The 16,262-nt window shown below is 40.9% G+C and overlaps 3 protein-coding genes across 4 annotated transcripts; 1 reads left to right on the top strand and 2 right to left on the bottom strand.

The window, feature by feature from the left end:
• Positions 1-1,571: 1,571 nt before the first annotated feature.
• phax (phosphorylated adaptor for RNA export) lies at positions 1,572-3,333 on the bottom strand. Its single transcript, XM_067489688.1, has 2 exons — positions 3,234-3,333; positions 1,572-2,966 (listed from the first exon to the last, which is right to left on the bottom strand). The coding sequence occupies exon 2, from the start codon at positions 2,957-2,959 to the stop codon at positions 1,730-1,732; it is 1,230 nt and encodes a 409-aa protein (XP_067345789.1). The 5' UTR covers positions 2,960-2,966; positions 3,234-3,333; the 3' UTR covers positions 1,572-1,729.
• A 338-nt stretch (positions 3,334-3,671) lies between these two features.
• Positions 3,672-9,315, top strand: pmpcb (peptidase, mitochondrial processing subunit beta). 2 transcript variants are annotated; one of them, XM_067489686.1, is made up of 13 exons: positions 3,672-3,825; positions 4,167-4,304; positions 5,011-5,097; positions 5,241-5,370; positions 5,654-5,852; positions 5,983-6,062; positions 6,309-6,421; positions 7,402-7,545; positions 7,666-7,826; positions 7,933-8,018; positions 8,108-8,196; positions 8,646-8,721; positions 9,127-9,315. In XM_067489686.1, the coding sequence occupies exons 1-13, from the start codon at positions 3,724-3,726 to the stop codon at positions 9,189-9,191; spliced, it is 1,470 nt and encodes a 489-aa protein (XP_067345787.1). In that variant the 5' UTR covers positions 3,672-3,723; the 3' UTR covers positions 9,192-9,315. The 2 variants fall into 2 exon arrangements, with proteins under 2 accessions (XP_067345787.1, XP_067345786.1); XM_067489685.1 differs by having other exon boundaries at positions 5,962-6,062.
• On the bottom strand, positions 9,272-16,076 carry dnajc2 (DnaJ (Hsp40) homolog, subfamily C, member 2). The gene is made up of 16 exons (XM_067489683.1): positions 15,883-16,076; positions 14,047-14,237; positions 13,381-13,456; positions 13,191-13,289; positions 12,860-13,082; positions 12,584-12,649; positions 12,388-12,479; positions 11,754-11,875; positions 11,433-11,582; positions 11,250-11,338; positions 11,032-11,101; positions 10,760-10,944; positions 10,303-10,403; positions 9,978-10,088; positions 9,662-9,822; positions 9,272-9,408 (listed from the first exon to the last, which is right to left on the bottom strand). Exons 1-16 carry the CDS (start codon positions 15,935-15,937, stop codon positions 9,340-9,342), a joined length of 1,860 nt encoding a protein of 619 aa, XP_067345784.1. The 5' UTR covers positions 15,938-16,076; the 3' UTR covers positions 9,272-9,339.
• Between the last annotated feature and the right edge of the window lie 186 nt (positions 16,077-16,262).

Here is a 16,262-nt window from a genome sequence, read left to right as displayed (position 1 = left end):
CAAACCTTCTGCAAACCTTAATCGGCTCGCGTAATTGCTGCATGGAATCATGATGCACACAGTGACGGCTTAGTCGGTGAAGACATGTCCACCAGCAAATAGGAAAACAGCCATAAGTGTTGGGATTATCAAACGTACTTCTGCCAGCAAGCTGGGCCTTTCATGTGACAGCCATGAGCTGAGATAACGATCATTTGCAAGGAGCTTTAGCTGACAAATCCACCATCACCATTAAAAGCTTTCATTCCCCCCTGAAGCAGTGTGGGGCAGCCGTATACTTTTACTGTGATTTAGATGCAGCTGTTTTATTGTGGCACGTCAGTTTAATGAGGTCTGTTAAGCTCAATTAAAAGAATAATTTGTAAGGCAAATACTGGATGTTGAAGTGGATGACAGTTTAAAGGTCCTGTGGTAGATTAAATATTATAGCTGCAGCAACACAGGATCATATAGCTGTGCAATGTGAAAGTTTAAACTGGTATTTTCCCTTAAATGAATTGAGGTTTTTAACCTTCTTGTGTGTTTTTGTGGCCCACAAGCTACTTTATCTACCCTGATATAGTAAAAAAGCATGAGGTTGAGATAAAATAAGCAAAATGACCACTTTACTTAACATCCATCCATTATCTGTAACCTCTTAACCGGTTTAGAGTCCCGGGGGGGCTGCAGCCTATCCCAGCTGTCATTGAGTGAAGGTGGGGTACAGTAAATCTCAGGGCAATTACAGTTACACAGAGACAGACAACCATTCACACCTACAGGCAGTTTAGAGCCAACAATTAACCTGAGGGCACGTCTTTGGCCTGTGGGAAGAAACCCGAGTACCTGGAGTAAACTCGGCAAGCACGGGGAGAAAATGCCAGTCCACACAGAAAGGCTGCAGCAATAACTACTCCACCACCGTGCTGCCCAGAGATTTGAACAATTCCTAAACATTTCTTACAAAGTTTTATGGTTATATGTATTTTGAAAGTACTCTATGCCTGTTCACTCATACCCAAGTGCAATTTGCAAGAAGAGCATCTATTTATTCCATTGCTCCATCATAATCTTACTCTTTTTGACTATTATGTTAGTGTACACATTTTGTATCTACTGTCTTCTATAAGGCAACTTCATTTAGATGATTCTTTTTAAACATACTGTATATTTACCTACTCTGTTGTGTCAAATTTAAATAAATGTAAATGTGTTTTCATTTATTTTTTTTAAATATAAAACTTTAACTTGTCCTAAAGTGAAGTTACTATCCTTGTGTGAAATAGCGTGTGTGCCATCTAGTGTGCAAACATATCCACTGCAATACTCAATATCCAATCTGCTTTTCACAAATGCACTGCTGTTTTTTCAAAGTTTTGCCTGAGTCGCCTTTAATCATTGTTCAGATGCGGTTAAACATAAAAACAAAACAAAAAAATACAGATTTATGAACATCATAACAAAGAAGTTGCATTTGAAAATCAGCAGTGATTCAGTTTAATCCAATGTGCTTCAACAACTTCAGCACATTTATGATCATTCAGAATTTGATTTGAGGGGAAATCATAAATAAAGAGAATTTAAAGAGAATCTTTGTTAACATATGCTCCCGTTTTATTGGTAATGTAAAAGCAGACACTCAGATGTAATGCTGTTCTCATTACTATTACAGTGCTTTCAGTGTTTTGTGTGTTTTTAGTCCAAGTTATCCATTTTTTCAGGCCTTCTAAAGTTAATCTGCAGGCAGCGCTCAGAAGACCTCCAGGTCTGTAGAGTTGTAGACCACCGCTGTTTCCTCAGTGCCTACAGCATCTTCGTCCTGATGCTCCTCTTCCTCCTCAGCAGGCTCCTCCAATGATTCCAAAGCCTCGTTTGTATCACTAGCAAACGTCTCCCTGGAGACATCGTCGTGCTCCTGCAAGTTCAGCGTGCCGATGGCCTGTTTCATCTTCTTGGCCACCATGTACCGCCTCCTCTTTTGAGCGGCTTTCTTGCTTTTATACTCATTCTGGTGTTCCTCAAAGAATATCTGTCTGATCTGGGCCTTGCTTATGCTCGGTGTGTTCTTTAGTAGGTTAAGATACACCCCACCTGGTGTTCGCCGCCGGCTGCCATCCATGGTGTACACTCCGCCGTTTTCTTCCAGTGTGGCAGTTTCCGCAAGCAGTTCTATGGCTTTTTTTGCTCCAATAGCTTTAACAACACGCACTATCAGGTCTTTCTTAGGCTCTTGCAGCCGGTATGCTATCTCATCTGCCACTTTATCCTCAGGATCATTCTCCGTGATCTCATACCGACCCTTGATGTCCATCTCAGCTCTGGGGCCCAGTCTTTCCTTAGCGAGCCTCTTCCTCTTTGCATCACCCCCTGCTCTCTCCTCTGACCCCTGGCCCCTCATGTACTCCTCCAGCTCGGCATCCAGTGTGCTCACTTCTCCTCCATCCTTCGACTTCCTCTCCAGCTCCCTCTCTTTCTCCATTATTTTACGGGCCAAGACAAAGTTATAAGTCTCTACATTTCTGCTAGACATGCTAACTTCACCCTCCATGCCAAAAATACCCAGTTCGACAGTTATGGCGTCCTGGCACTGTTCCTGGACCACGGAGCCCCAAATGTTGTTCACCTTGCGGCCTTCCTGCGCACTGGCAGTCGGGGGTCGGGTCGGCTCTGGCCCAACGGTGCAGGCAGACGGCTGGGGAGCGTTGGATACCTTTTGACGCTTCCGGCGCCACACAGCCGCCTCCTCGTCCGATGAATCCGGGTCACTGTCGCTGGACTCCACCGTCCTACCGGTGCTGCGGTAGGCGGCGGCAGGGGGCTGGGCAGCAGCTATACTCTGGAAGGACTGACCGCTAAAAGATGGGGGAAATCGGGGTCCTGCTTGAGCTGCACCTCCGGTTCTCATCTCAGTATCCGAGCTGGAACCAGAGATCTCTCCATCTTCCAGATCACCTTCCATCAGGTCTCCGCCATCCGCCATTTCTTCTCTACAGGCCACATCAGAGATAATGGCTGTTAGCTGCTGTTTTACCATCAGCTGAAGTTAAAGCTAAGGTCACTGATGTTAATTAGCCATGATAGCTACGTCTACACCATTAACATTAGCGGCTAACGATATCACAGAACTTTGCATTAAACCTAGCAATAAAACCACACTAAGATAAATGAGAAATTGCTTCAAGTTTCTAACACGGCAGCCTATTCTCTGCTTTGCATGAATAAATACTTGAGTTCCGCTTGAATTTTCCACTTACTTCGAAATGCTGTGATGAGGTGGATAAAAGACAAACTTGAGGAACACTGAAGAAAATTCGCGCTAGGCTAAAGCCAAACTTCCGCTTTCCATCCGCGAGACTCTTTCAAAATAATCATGAGTCTTGGGCAGTAGTAAACATTAAAGTCGTTTCTTTCTTCAGAAAAAAAATTAGCACTCAGCAATGAATTGTAGTATAGCAAAAATTGAATTTGTTTACATTTATATATGACACGCCGTGTCGTGTTATTGCAAATTGGTTATATTGCAATGTATTGGAAACATGTAAAGTTGTATGAGTAGAAGAAAGACGCCAAATTATTTGAAATGGTAATACACACTAATGTTTGGGACGTTTTTTGTACAATTAATTATGTTTTATGTTTGTTTTGTTTTTTATCTACACATTGAGGGTCTTACTCTTTTATTAAACTCCATTCGTCATTTCCGGAAACTGCGTTTGAGTGCGTCATTGAAACGTCACTTACGCAATGCAACTGATAAACAATATGGCAGCGTCCATACAACGTCTCACGGCCGCTGGCAGATATCTTCTACAAAAACAGTTACTGAAGACTAATTTTTTACAAAGGGTAAGACGAATGTATTTAAAGCTGCTTTTCTATTATAACACGTAATTTAGAGTTCTTTCATAGCTAACAGGGTACAGCCTAACTGAGGAAACCTCGACGTGGTCTGTGGGGCTCAGTGTTTGCTAACAGGTTGGGTTAGTGTTAGCTTGGTTACTTCGAGATGAATTCTGAAAGTAAGCTACTGTTTGGTGCTTTGCCTCGGTATTACAAGAAAACCAATAAAAACATAGTTAATTGAACCTGATGATGGCTGACAAATGATTAACAGTAGGGGATGTCGGTGTCCTAAATTTGATGTGTCATCATGACTTAGTTAATTACCGTCTGTCCTACACTTGCAGCTCCCAGCTGGCGCATACAGACTCTTGGCTACCAAGGCTGCTCAACAGGTGGCTCTAAATGTTCCTGAAACCAAAGTTACTACTTTAGAGAACGGACTCCGGGTGGCGTCGGAAGATTCTGGACTTACCACTTGCACAGTAAGTCACAAAAACACAGGGGGGAAACTATGAGGTAATTTTTGTTTTGTGTAATGTTGAGACCTTGTCCCCCTCAAACCTACAGTATTTCCAGCCTCAAACAATGAAATAAAAACAGTAAATACAGTAGGTACAACTTGCTCACAGTTGCTATCTATCTTTACTTTATGCGTGCACTCAAAAATAATGCCATGATTGACTTTTATTCGTCAGTTATAGCTTTATAAAACATAGTAAACAGAAACACATTTGGTCTCCCCATCCTTTTTCTTTTATAACAGAACAGCAAGAAGCTTTTTCTAAGCACCTTAGAGATTTGTCTTTGGGTCTTTTTTCTGATTTAGGTTTTCTTTGCATTTTGTGTCTTCATATGACTTTACAGACTCAGAGATGTCAACAGCTGGTCTCTGTTGGGGATGATACAGTATTTGTACATACAGCCAGCTTTTGCCATGCTACAGATGGAATTTGGAACTGATTGCGTGCCTCCCTGGTGGAATCAGAATCTAAATGTCATTATATTAAGGCACTCCTAACACATTAACATTTAGTCATTTAGCACATCCTTTTATATCCAAAGCGACTTACAAGTGAGGTACAACAACTTTAGAGTTTATCTCCATTTGCACAGAAGGCAGCCTCACTTTGTATGATATCTGGTTCTCTGGAGATCAGTCTGTCAATATTATTTATTGGCTTGTCCTAGGTTGGCCTGTGGATAGATGCTGGCAGTCGCTATGAGAATGAGAGAAATAACGGCACAGCACATTTTCTGGAGCACATGGCCTTTAAGGTAAGTTGATAACAGTGCAGAAATAATTTTTTATTGTAAATAATGGCCCAAATTTAAATTGTCTTAGAAAATTAAATAATGTGCTTTTTAATAACATAAAACAGAGAACTGGTAACCTGTGTGTATTTTTTTTTTTTTGTCAGGGCACTAGGAAAAGGTCACAGCTGGATCTGGAGCTGGAGATTGAGAATATGGGAGCTCATTTAAATGCCTACACATCGCGCGAGCAAACTGTGTATTACGCTAAAGCTTTCTCTAAGGACCTGCCACGAGGTACAGAACAGCAGAGCTGAGCCATTAATGAGATCTGGGGTTCCTTATGTCATTCAAGGGTCTAAGGATGGATGATGGTGTGTAATGAGGCAAACTTGTGATTTTGATATTGGTAAAATAAAATCCAGAGGTTTTATGAAATGTAGGAAAACACAGACTAAGGCTGTTGAATGCTAATAAACCAAAAGGTAAATTACAGCACAGCACTGTACAATACTGTGAATAATAACGAAAACAGTTTCATTGATCAAGTTAAAAGGTTCCCTGTTTCCCTATTCCCAAGCTGTAGAGATCTTGGCTGACATAATCCAGAACAGCACACTGGGTGAGGCTGAGATTGAGAGGGAGCGAGGAGTCATCCTCAGAGAGATGCAGGAAGTAGAGACTAATCTGCAGGAAGTGGTCTTCGACTACCTGCATGCAACAGCATATCAGTCCACAGCTCTGGGCCGGACCATCCTGGGACCCACCGAGAACATTAAGTAAGACACAACTTTGAATGCTTTGGTTGGTTGCATGTGAAGTCTTCCTGTTGTGCCGCAAAATTAGTTAAGACATGTCATCATATACGCCTTTCTTCCATGCTGTCAGTCAGTTGTATTTGTGTTGCAGGACCATTAATAGAGGAGACCTGGTTGAGTACATCACCACTCACTACAAAGGCCCTAGAATTGTGCTATCTGCTGCTGGAGGTCAGGAAATGTTTCTGAACACGTTAATTTCATATGAAACTTTAACAACAATAAGAATTACACATGGAGTAGATAGAAACCTTGATATTATCCTGGTATTTCATTTTGTATTTACTATTAATTATGAAATTAATTTACTGTTGATTTCATGTAAATTAATCAACAAAAGCCATGTATTCAAACCAAAGTGCCATATCATTTGATTGTTGTTCTGACATTAGGGTTTCTTGATTTGTATGTGATCAGGAGTTTCACATGATGACCTCATCAACTTGGCCAGGTATCACTTTGGAAAACTTCCTGGCAGGTATCAAGGTGAAGCCCCATCAGTTCCTCTCTGCCACTTCACAGGAAGTGAGGTAAGGTAGACTTTGTTATTGTGTCAACCTTGTTAACAGAAAAGCTGGGATGCTATGTAAAATACACATAAAACAGAATCCAATGATTTGCAAATAATCAAAAACCTATTTTTGTTTAATTTATCTAAGCTTTTTTTAAATATATTTGCTCATTTTGAATTTGATGCCTCTGACATGTCTCAATAAAGTTGGAGATGGGAAAGAAAAGACTACAAAAATGGTGTAATGCTAAATAAACACCAATTGAAACCGGTCAGAACTAATTAGGTTTATTGTCAACATATCTGTATCAAGCTTGGCTATAAAAAAAATAGCATCCCAGGGAAGCTGAAATAGGGATGTGCCAAGGTTTCCCACTCTGTCAAAGACTATGTGGAACTAAGTTCAGCAACCTAAGAATAACATTTTCTATGTCAAATTGCAAAGATTTTAGACATCTCATCATCTACTTTACATAATATCTTTAAAAAATTCAGAGAATATGGAGACATCGCTGTATATTTAAAAACCTACACTGAATGATAGTAATTTGTAGGCACCAATGCATTAAAAGCAGACCTGATTCTAGGACAGGATACGTGGCACTTTATTGCTCACCTCCAGGGGGCAGCTGATCAAAAGTCAGTGTAAGAATACCTAAAATAAGTTAATAATAATTGGCAACATTCAAAATAGAACTATACTACTACAACTATTAATAAATAGTAATAAAAATCAAAATAAATAATAATAAAATGTATATAAATGAGATCCAAAAACACTGCTGCTTTCTGAGCTGGAGCTAATTTAAAATGGAATGAGGTGAAGTGTTTTTGGCATTTTTTTTTTTTTTTTTTTGGTAACAGCTGTGTAGTCATGTGAAATTTATATTATTGCAGACTAAAAGAAGAAGCAAGATCAAGTTTTGAGTTTAGATTGAGTCTTGAATTTCCCCCAGTGTAATCACCATAGCAGTGTTTTGTCTCCTGGTGTGGATTCAGATTCGTGTGCATGATGACAAGATGCCCCTGGCTCATATTGCCATCGCTGTGGAGGCAGTTGGGTGGTCTCACCCTGACACCATCCCGCTTATGGTAGCAAACACACTTATTGGAAACTGGGACCGATCTTTTGGTGGAGGCGTGGTGAGTATTTGTAAAAGTCCACAGTCTGGTTATTTGGGACAGCTTTCAGTTTTAAATGTCTTACTAGAAGCTGCACTCTGAAAGTGTTTTTATGACTTTTTTTTTTTTTTTAAAACCCAGAACCTGTCTAGTAAACTGGCTCAGATGGCCTGTCAGGGAAATCTGTGCCACAGCTTCCAGTCCTTTAACACCTGTTACACAGACACAGGCCTTTGGGGGCTCTACATGGTGTGTGAGCCCAGCACTGTCAGCGACATGATGCACTTCACTCAGATGGAATGGTGAGTAACCAGTCAGATAACCGTAAATGCTTGCATAGTTTCTAAAAGGAAACCTACAATCCTGATGATGTCTGGTGTGACGACGCATCTTAATTCTGTTGTTCAGGATGTCGCTTTGCACGAGTGTGACCGAGACTGAGGTGGCCCGGGCAAAGAATCTTCTCAAAACCAACATGCTGCTTCATCTCGATGGTAAAATGTTACATCAGCCCACACAGAGACAAGAAGCAGTGTCAGATGACTCTTTGCTGACATCTTGGTTTTGTTTTGGCTTTCTGCAGGATCTACCCCTATTTGTGAGGACATTGGCAGACAGATACTGTGCTACAGTCGCAGGATCCCTCTGCATGAGCTGGAGGCCAGAATTGATGTGAGTAGATACACTGAGCCATGTCACTAAATAACAAAGCAGTCGTTTTGGTAGAACTTTAAGAAACTGACACCCAGTGAGTAATCTGAGCTTCAGCTGAGGCCTGCTGATAATGTACTGTGGACGTTTTATCAGTTTGCCAAACCATTCTGACCCTTGTACGGGAACTTTCTCTTTCTCAAAAGTGTTGTTCCATCCATAACCAGCATCCCATTGATTTACAGTTCAGAGATCCTCATTTTTGTATGTCAAATATGTTGGCATGGGACAGACACTTCACTAAATGTGACATTTCAATACAGAGTAAAATTCGATAAAACCACGTCAGAATGGTTCATTTAGACTACAACAGTTTAAAAATTACAGGAAAGTGAAGCTCTATCTTCTTCATAAAATTAGAAACACAAAATGGTTGCATTGTCTCACATTTTGTTTTTGCCCTTTCACAGGCCATAGATGCCAAGACCATTAAGGATGTGTGCACCAAATACATCTTTAACAAGCCTCCTGCAATCGCAGCCATTGGTAAGTTGCTGGGTTTTTTTTTCCCCTCATGGATTCACAGTAACATTTCTATAAACTGTAGGCTTTGTAGTAAACAGACCAGATCAGTATGTAGTTGCCAGCTGGTTTAGGTCGTGGATTCTGGTTGGGTGCTTTATTATGTCAGCAGTGTCCTCACAAAGTACGTGTCTAGACTTATTGCTGTGCTACGTGATCCACACTCTACGTTCAGTTAGAATAAGAATGGAAAAATGAAAGGGAATTGATCTTACGAGTGGCTTAGTTTTATCACTTGCACGTCTCCTGCTGGATCTAGTTTAAGTCAAATTGGTATTTTTTATGTAGGTGTCTGTAACATAAGAACCCTTTTTGTATGAACTGGTTTGGTTTCAAGGAACTTAAATTCTGATTTTTTTTTTGTCTCAGGTCCAATTGAGCAGCTGCCAGACTACAACCAGATCTGCGGTGGAATGTTCTGGATGACAACCTGATATCTTACCTGTACAGCATATAAACAGAAACCATATTTAACAAGTTTTGCTTGTAGTATTTTTTCCCCTTTTTGATTTTTATTATAAAATAAAGACCAACACAATAATGTTAAAATAACACAGATACTATTGTCTCTTGTGGTTCTTGTCACTTTTTACTTTTGGCTGCCACCTGTTCCTGAGCAGCTTTTTTGGCTTTAACCATCTCCACCAGTTCCTGTCGGAGAAACAAGGAACAACATTAGAACAATTCAAACTCAATAGCAGCAGAAGTTGCACTGGTTTATACAGAGACTGTCCCTATAATGGGACCTCATTTGTGGACAAAGTGTTAAAGGTTCAGTAAAATTCCAGCCTTTAAAATCATCATTAAGTGGAATTTACAAAAGGAGGTGTTAGGTTTCTCTTACTGTTATAGAGCTGCAATAGGTGGAAAGTAAACCGCTCGTACAACGTGCTCATCACCTCACCTTGTACCTCTTCATACAGTCTTTTTTGCTTCTTCCGGGGACAGCAGCAGCAATCTTCTCCCAGCGCTCAGGTGTACTCACTGGGTAGGTCTTCAGAGCTTGTTCCAGAAGCTTCTGTTCCTCTGTGGTCCAGGGAGCAGCATTGCCATCAGTGGCCGAGGCTGAGGGGAGGGACACATTTGGTGAACATTCAACAGCTGCCACATTTTCTGTCAATATTTCCCACACATTTCACCTTAGAGCAAACTACTGCCACCAAACGACACTATCGGACCTGTTTTTGACTTGGGACACGAACTGTTCACTGTGCACTCACCATCAAATCTCTCTGAGGGCACGGCGTTGTCTATGGTGGGCGGCACTGAACTGTGTTCCTTCTTGAACTTCTCAAAGGCTTTTTTGTTGATCTCATCTTTCTGTACTGGATCTGAGGAAACAGCATTAACAGAACTTAACGTACCAGCTTCTTAGCACGATTCTGAAGCCGACAAACATTTTACAGCGTGTAGTTAATACCGTGACTTGAGTAAAAATTTCACAGTGGAGTACTATTTTTGGGCAAAGTACTTGTACTACTTCTGCCAGCTCTGTAATTCACATTAAGAAGTGCCAACGTATTAAATCATGTTATCTAAGCTCACCTAGTCTTTGTAGGTTCTTGGCTTTGTTTATGACGTCTTTGGCCGTCCTCTTCATGCTGCTGGTGGAGTGCAAGTTCATATAGTTGGCAATAACTTCCCATCTGGAGGAAAAAAAAAATTTATATATATATATATATATATATATATATATATATATAAAAGTATCTTTTATTAACAAATACATTTAGAATCCACGGCAAAAAAGAAATCTCTTTATATTTGATACAAATTTGGTGCACATCTAAAAAGTCAACAGTTAAGGTAAGAGTGCTTTCAAAAGGTACTTTGAATAAAATAAGAAGACCTAACGATAACACGCCAAAATACAATTGGAACATTCACATAGTTGTCTTACTTGTGGAAAAACTCAAAAATCGCATACAGATTTCCAAAATCCCTAATAAGAAATCAGGCGTTGGAACAAAGTCCAACAGGATGTCATGTCACGATCTTCTACCTGGCATTGGTTCCAGCAGGGAACAGGTTGACTGCTTTGATGAGCAGCTGGAGGTCCTCCTCGTTCCAGCCCTTCCCCCCTCCACCTCCTCCTCCTCCGCTGGCCTGCTCTGCGCTGCGAGCCGCCTGCCTCGCTTGTACCTCAGCCTCCCTCTCCCTCTGCAGCTGGGTGTTCACCTCCTGCACCTGAGAAATAGAGCACAACATGTCCACCTCTGATAAACATGTACATCTCCTATATGAAAAAAAAAAAGCTTTTCTTTTTTTTTTTACCTGCGTCTCCACAGCTGCCTTACAGTCTTCTTTTGAGCCTGAGGCCAGGATTTCATTCAAGGACTGCAGACTGGAAAGAAGCACAGAAACTGTTCAGGTCTTCATAAGATAATCACCATAACTAAGATCACCTTTGACATTTGGGATTCGGGGCCCTGATCTACAGAAATGTGTCTGCAATAATTGCATCTAAGTGATCCTTTTCTAGTTGGCTGCACCTTGTCAGCTCCAGCCGATCGCAAAGCTTCTCCACCTCCTCCATCATTTTCACGCTGTCAGCTTCATTGTCAGCAAAGTAATTCCAGTTCTGAGAGTGAGGACATGCATTAAGAGAGAAAACTTGAATTAAAGCAGATCCAAGATTTGACTCCATATCTTCACATAACTCCATAAAGATATACCTTGCAGGTTGTCCTGAGTTTCTGCCTCTCCTTCTTGATGGCCTTCTTCTGGATCTCCTTCTCTTTCTTGGCCTGCTGGGCCACCTGCTTGGCTTCTTCTTCCTCCTTCTCTTTCGCCAAACGAGCCGCCTCCAGCTCCGCCTGCCGGGCCTGTCGAACACACACAGCAAACCCACTGAACTTCTGCCAAAGTGATCGTGTCATAAGCAAACTTTAAAGAGTATTAAAAACTGAATCCTGGAACTATATACAAACTTGGCATCTGCTACTGAAACGTCCCGCCAGTGTTACATTTGAAGCAACCATAAAAAAAAGACTTACTCGCTCCTTCTCTTCTTGTTCCCTCTTCTTAGCTTCGGCTTTAGCTTTCTTCTCAGATTCCTTTCTGGCTTTTTCTTCTTCTTTAAATTTCTTTATTCTAGGGTCACAACTGTACGCAGTATCTGCAGGGAAGCAATAGTATTAACATTCAATTTTCATTTTCAGCACCGATTTTTTTGAGATTCCTACTGTGAGCACCAACATCAGAGCTACAGGGGGAACGAATTATTAAGCTGTAAGAATATAGAATTTATATTAGTGCTGCCTTATTTGTGTATCAGTGAAACACATCATATCAACCATCTCATGTATATGAGATGTAGCTACCGTGTTTGTAAGTGCCAAACACAGTCTGGTTTTGCTAACAATGCCTATCTTGGCTAGAACTGGAATTACTATGGCAACCCAGCTGTTCAACTGGACTACAGGCAACACTGTGGGAGATAGTTCCCTGTTCTGATTTCCACATTCAGACGTAAATGGATTGCAGCATATGTGCAAAACCCCAACCCCCTTTGATCCCCCATGCCCCATGTGAAAGTTTCTAGCTCAGCCACTGGTATATATTACAGGTATTGCCCGTCTACATTATGGTGTGTTTTAGGAAAGTGTGTGCTGCTTCTGAGGTCTGTACCAACTAGTGTTCGTATTCTGTTCATCTCCTCTTTCTTCCTTTGAGCTCTGGAAGCTCGGTTCTGCTTTTCAATCCACCTCCTCTCATCTCGACTGCAAAGGGAAAAAAGAAAGAAAGAAGTTAAACATTCACCAAAATTCTACCACGCAGTGTGAGTTTCGCATCAGTACCTGGATTCTAATAAAAAGTGGCTCACCATTCAGCTTTTTCCTTTTCCTCTTCGTCCAAGTATGAAAATTCTCTCCATGAATCAAAGTTGTACCTTTTAACAGGAGAAATAACAGACAATATAGTCATATTAACATAATGGGGGGCCTGGTAGCTCAGTGGTAGCTCACTGGTTGGGATGCATCCGGCATAAAAACTCTAAAATCCCCAAGTCAACTTACAGAAGGAACACGTTGAAAGCCAGTAATCTATAGTAATATTAACATAATAAGACTCCACCATCTAAAAAAGGAAAATCAATTACCAAAACGAGTAAAAGTTATCCACTTCTTCAAAAGACGACTCCATTGTTCCAAGTTTGGGCACATGCTTTTTGGAAGACCATCTTGCGTTTCTCTCAAAAACGGGCGCAAAAACTTCAAAAAAGTTTTCTTTGCCTTCACTCTTGGAAGGCACAGCGTTGTCAAAGGTTGGATCTACACTGTCGAAAGCTCTTCTCTTCACAGGGTCTGACAAAATTTCCATAGCTGAGGGACAAATGGTGAGAGAGAGAGATAGAGAGAGAATGGTGTTGTTCATGACACCCAATAATTATAACGATTGTGCTGATAACAATTAGTAGCAGTGGTATATACCTTTAGTTATACAGGTAAAGTAGTCATTGTCTCCTTCTATAATCTGCTCTCCTGCAGCTTTTCTTTTGTCAGGGTGGTGCTTTAACACAATTGCTTTGTCTGTTGGGAAATAGAGAGAAAGTGGCCAAAGGTTTATGCCACCAAAAAGAGCAAAGGAAATTTTACGCACAGGAGGGGGAAACACACTTACGGGCAGCTTTGATCTGTTTCTGTGTGGCTTTGTACCTCATGTGCGGAAGCCCGAGGACAGCATAGTGATCCTGATTCTGACAAATGCACAATAAAACAGAGGCTTGTTGTTTTTGAGTATATAGAAAAAGCATAGATGTAAGTGTCAACATGGAAGCAAGATGAAATAAAGATTCACACTGTAGCTTAAAATAAGTGTTGTATTGAAATTAAGTCGGTCTTTTATTTAGCAGTTAATGATTGAAGTTCAATTCAATGTAACTTTATTTATATAGCGCCATTTCATAACAAAGTCATCTCAAGGCGCTTTACAGAATAAAGTCAAGACTATAAAGATGTATAATATATAGAGGTGGTGTCATTGAACAGCACTGGCAGCAGTGCAGAGATTTTCACTTCTAATATTTTGCGAGCACTCTTATGGAAGACCTCATCTGGATGGAGTTTTTCAGCCGGAAACAAATCAATAATTTTATACATGGAAGTCAGAGCATCCTGCAAAGCCTTTCATATACATGTACTCCACTAACTTCAATCATAGAATGTAAGTTGAAAATTGGTGAAATCACCCTTTATAAATTTATATTTATAAATCAGTGCCATATCAGCTCTAGAAAGAAATCAGTCATTTCTGTGCTTGTTATAAATGTATGGTTTGGACTAATACCTTCCAGTCTTTGGGGTCAAGTGTTCGGAGCATCGAGCACTCCTCCAGCTGAAACTCCTCATCTTCTGACTCCTCAGACGACTCCTCTTCTTCCTCCAGCTCCTGAAAGGAGGCTGACACATTCCTATTCCTCCTCTTTACGTAGGCTTCAAACCACCGACCCACTGGCTCCACCTGGACCTGCACAGAGGCTGAACAGGCAATAGGCAGAAAAAGGTTAAAATATGAGACATAGACTGATCCTAGTCAGGTTTCAACAGAAACATAAGCACTTGTCTGTTTCCTTTGGTGGACAAATTATGTATTGGACATAGCCGCCAGCAGACATGGACAACATTTCAAAAGGAGAATCAGAAAGGGGAAGAAAAGTGATTTAAGTGACTTTGAATGCAGCATTGTTGTTATTGCCAGACGGGCTGGTCTGACCATTCCAGGAACTGCTCTGCTACTGAGATTTTCACGTACAACGATCTGTAGGTTTTACAGAGAATGGTCTGAAACAGAGACAATATCCAGTAAGCAGCCGTTATCTGGGCTAAAAATGCCTTGTTTATGCCAGAGGTCAGAGAAAATGGCCAGAAGGGCTCAAGCTGACAGAAAGGCAACATTAACTCAAATAACTACATCGTTACTACATCTCTGAACACACAGTATGTTGAACGTTAAAGCAGATGGGCTACGGCAGCACAAGAACACAACGGACGCCACTCCTGTCAGAACAGGAAACTTTTCGTAGAACACATTGGGCCCCTTACAATTCAATGCCACAGCCTACTTAATTAATCAAATTCATTACCAGGATGTTGTTATTGTCTGAACAACTGTTGCACCTCCTGAAAGTCATACCTGTGTTTCAACAGATCTCTTGTTTTCAATGGCTACCTGTGGTACATGAGTATTGGCACAGGAGTATTGTTGCTGACCAAGTCCAGCCCTTAATGATTACAGTGTACCCATCTTCTGATGGCTACTTCCAGCAGGATAATGCGCTATGTCACCGAGCTAAAATATGGTTTATTCAACATCACAATATGTTCAGTGTACTCAAATGGCCTCCACAGTCCCCAGATCTCAATCCAATATAGTGCACCTATGGTGGGGTGAGATTCTCACAACGGATCTGCACCCAACAAATCTCCATGATCATATCGATGTGGACTAAAATCTCTAAGGAATGTTTCCAGCATCTTGTTAAATATATGCTATGACGACTTAAAGCATTTCTGAAGGTTAGGGTAGGTACCTAATAAGGTGGCTGATAAGGTAAGTTAAACCCATATAAAACAGTAAGTTTTTCTGTGAATAGTTATGTGTAGTGAAGTCTTATTTTCCTTTTTATTTATGTTGATTGTTATTTATTTTTAATGTGACACAGGTAGCCATTGAAAACTATTCATCTGGTAAAGCACAGGTCTACATTTTGGAGAGACCAACAGGTGTTCAGATATTATGTAACAACCAGGTAATAAATGTGTTTCACAGCGATTTAACGGGTCCTAAAATGCCAAACAATTAACAGTGTGTTAATAACAGGAGCTGCCAACCTGACAGTGTTCACCCCAGTAATCGTCAGGGGCTCTAATAAATCCCAACAGCAAGTGCAACAATGAGTGGGCAGTAGGTAGGTGACATTATGCAACACAGTAAAAGAAAACAGATGGAATAAAACCACATATACATATGGAGGATAAAATTACACTTCCAAGATTTGAATACGGCGATAACATTAGCGTTGTCATTGCTGTCTGCTTTTGGCTGCTATCGAGTGTGGCAGCTCTCCATATAAAACATTGGTAGCTTAGCAAGCTACCTTCCTCTGGCCTTCTACGTTCTTACCGGCAGCCACTGTAAAGACAACCGTTTCATCCCCATCCAGCGCTTCCAGCAACATCTTCAAACTATATTCTACACGAACATCCAAGTACAAAAAATATCAAAATGACGCTTTCTAAAGTGCTAAAGTTTCTAGCCCGCTCATTAACAAACCACATGGGCCTCCCTTTGCGAATGCCAATCCAAGAAGAAGCTCTGGTGTCACGCCGCTTACCGCTCCGTGTTGTAATTATGGTTCCACACTAATGTGTTTCCATACTAGACGTTTTATTATAAACTGCGTTTTCAACGTAAACTGGTTATTGTAATTTAAGCATCGCAACACCTATCCAATATATATCTTGGAAATGTTTACTTGTAAGGGTACCCTATATATTCTGCAA

The sequence above is a fragment of the Channa argus genome, chromosome 21, assembly GCF_033026475.1.
Source record: "Channa argus isolate prfri chromosome 21, Channa argus male v1.0, whole genome shotgun sequence".
NCBI lineage: Eukaryota > Metazoa > Chordata > Actinopteri > Anabantiformes > Channidae > Channa > Channa argus.
This window is presented reverse-complemented; position numbering and strand designations above follow the sequence as displayed.

What these genes read in the sequence shown, in the direction of transcription:
- pmpcb (XM_067489685.1), top strand. Translation starts at nt 3,724, where the DNA reads ATGCAACTGATAAACAATATGGCAGCGTCCATACAACGTCTCACGGCC. An exon ending in AGACTAATTTTTTACAAAGG is followed by an intron (nt 3,826 to 4,166) that starts GTAAGACGAATG and finishes CTACACTTGCAG; the next exon opens with CTCCCAGCTGGCGCATACAG. An exon ending in TGGAGCACATGGCCTTTAAG is followed by an intron (nt 5,098 to 5,240) that starts GTAAGTTGATAA and finishes TTTTTTTGTCAG; the next exon opens with GGCACTAGGAAAAGGTCACA.
- dnajc2 (XM_067489683.1), bottom strand. Translation starts at nt 15,937, where the DNA reads ATGTTGCTGGAAGCGCTGGATGGGGATGAAACGGTTGTCTTTACAGTG. An exon ending in GAAACAGATCAAAGCTGCCC is followed by an intron (nt 13,290 to 13,380) that starts GTAAGTGTGTTT and finishes ATTTCCCAACAG; the next exon opens with ACAAAGCAATTGTGTTAAAG. An exon ending in GATAACTTTTACTCGTTTTG is followed by an intron (nt 12,650 to 12,859) that starts GTAATTGATTTT and finishes TCCTGTTAAAAG; the next exon opens with GTACAACTTTGATTCATGGA.
- phax (XM_067489688.1), bottom strand. Translation starts at nt 2,959, where the DNA reads ATGGCGGATGGCGGAGACCTGATGGAAGGTGATCTGGAAGATGGAGAG.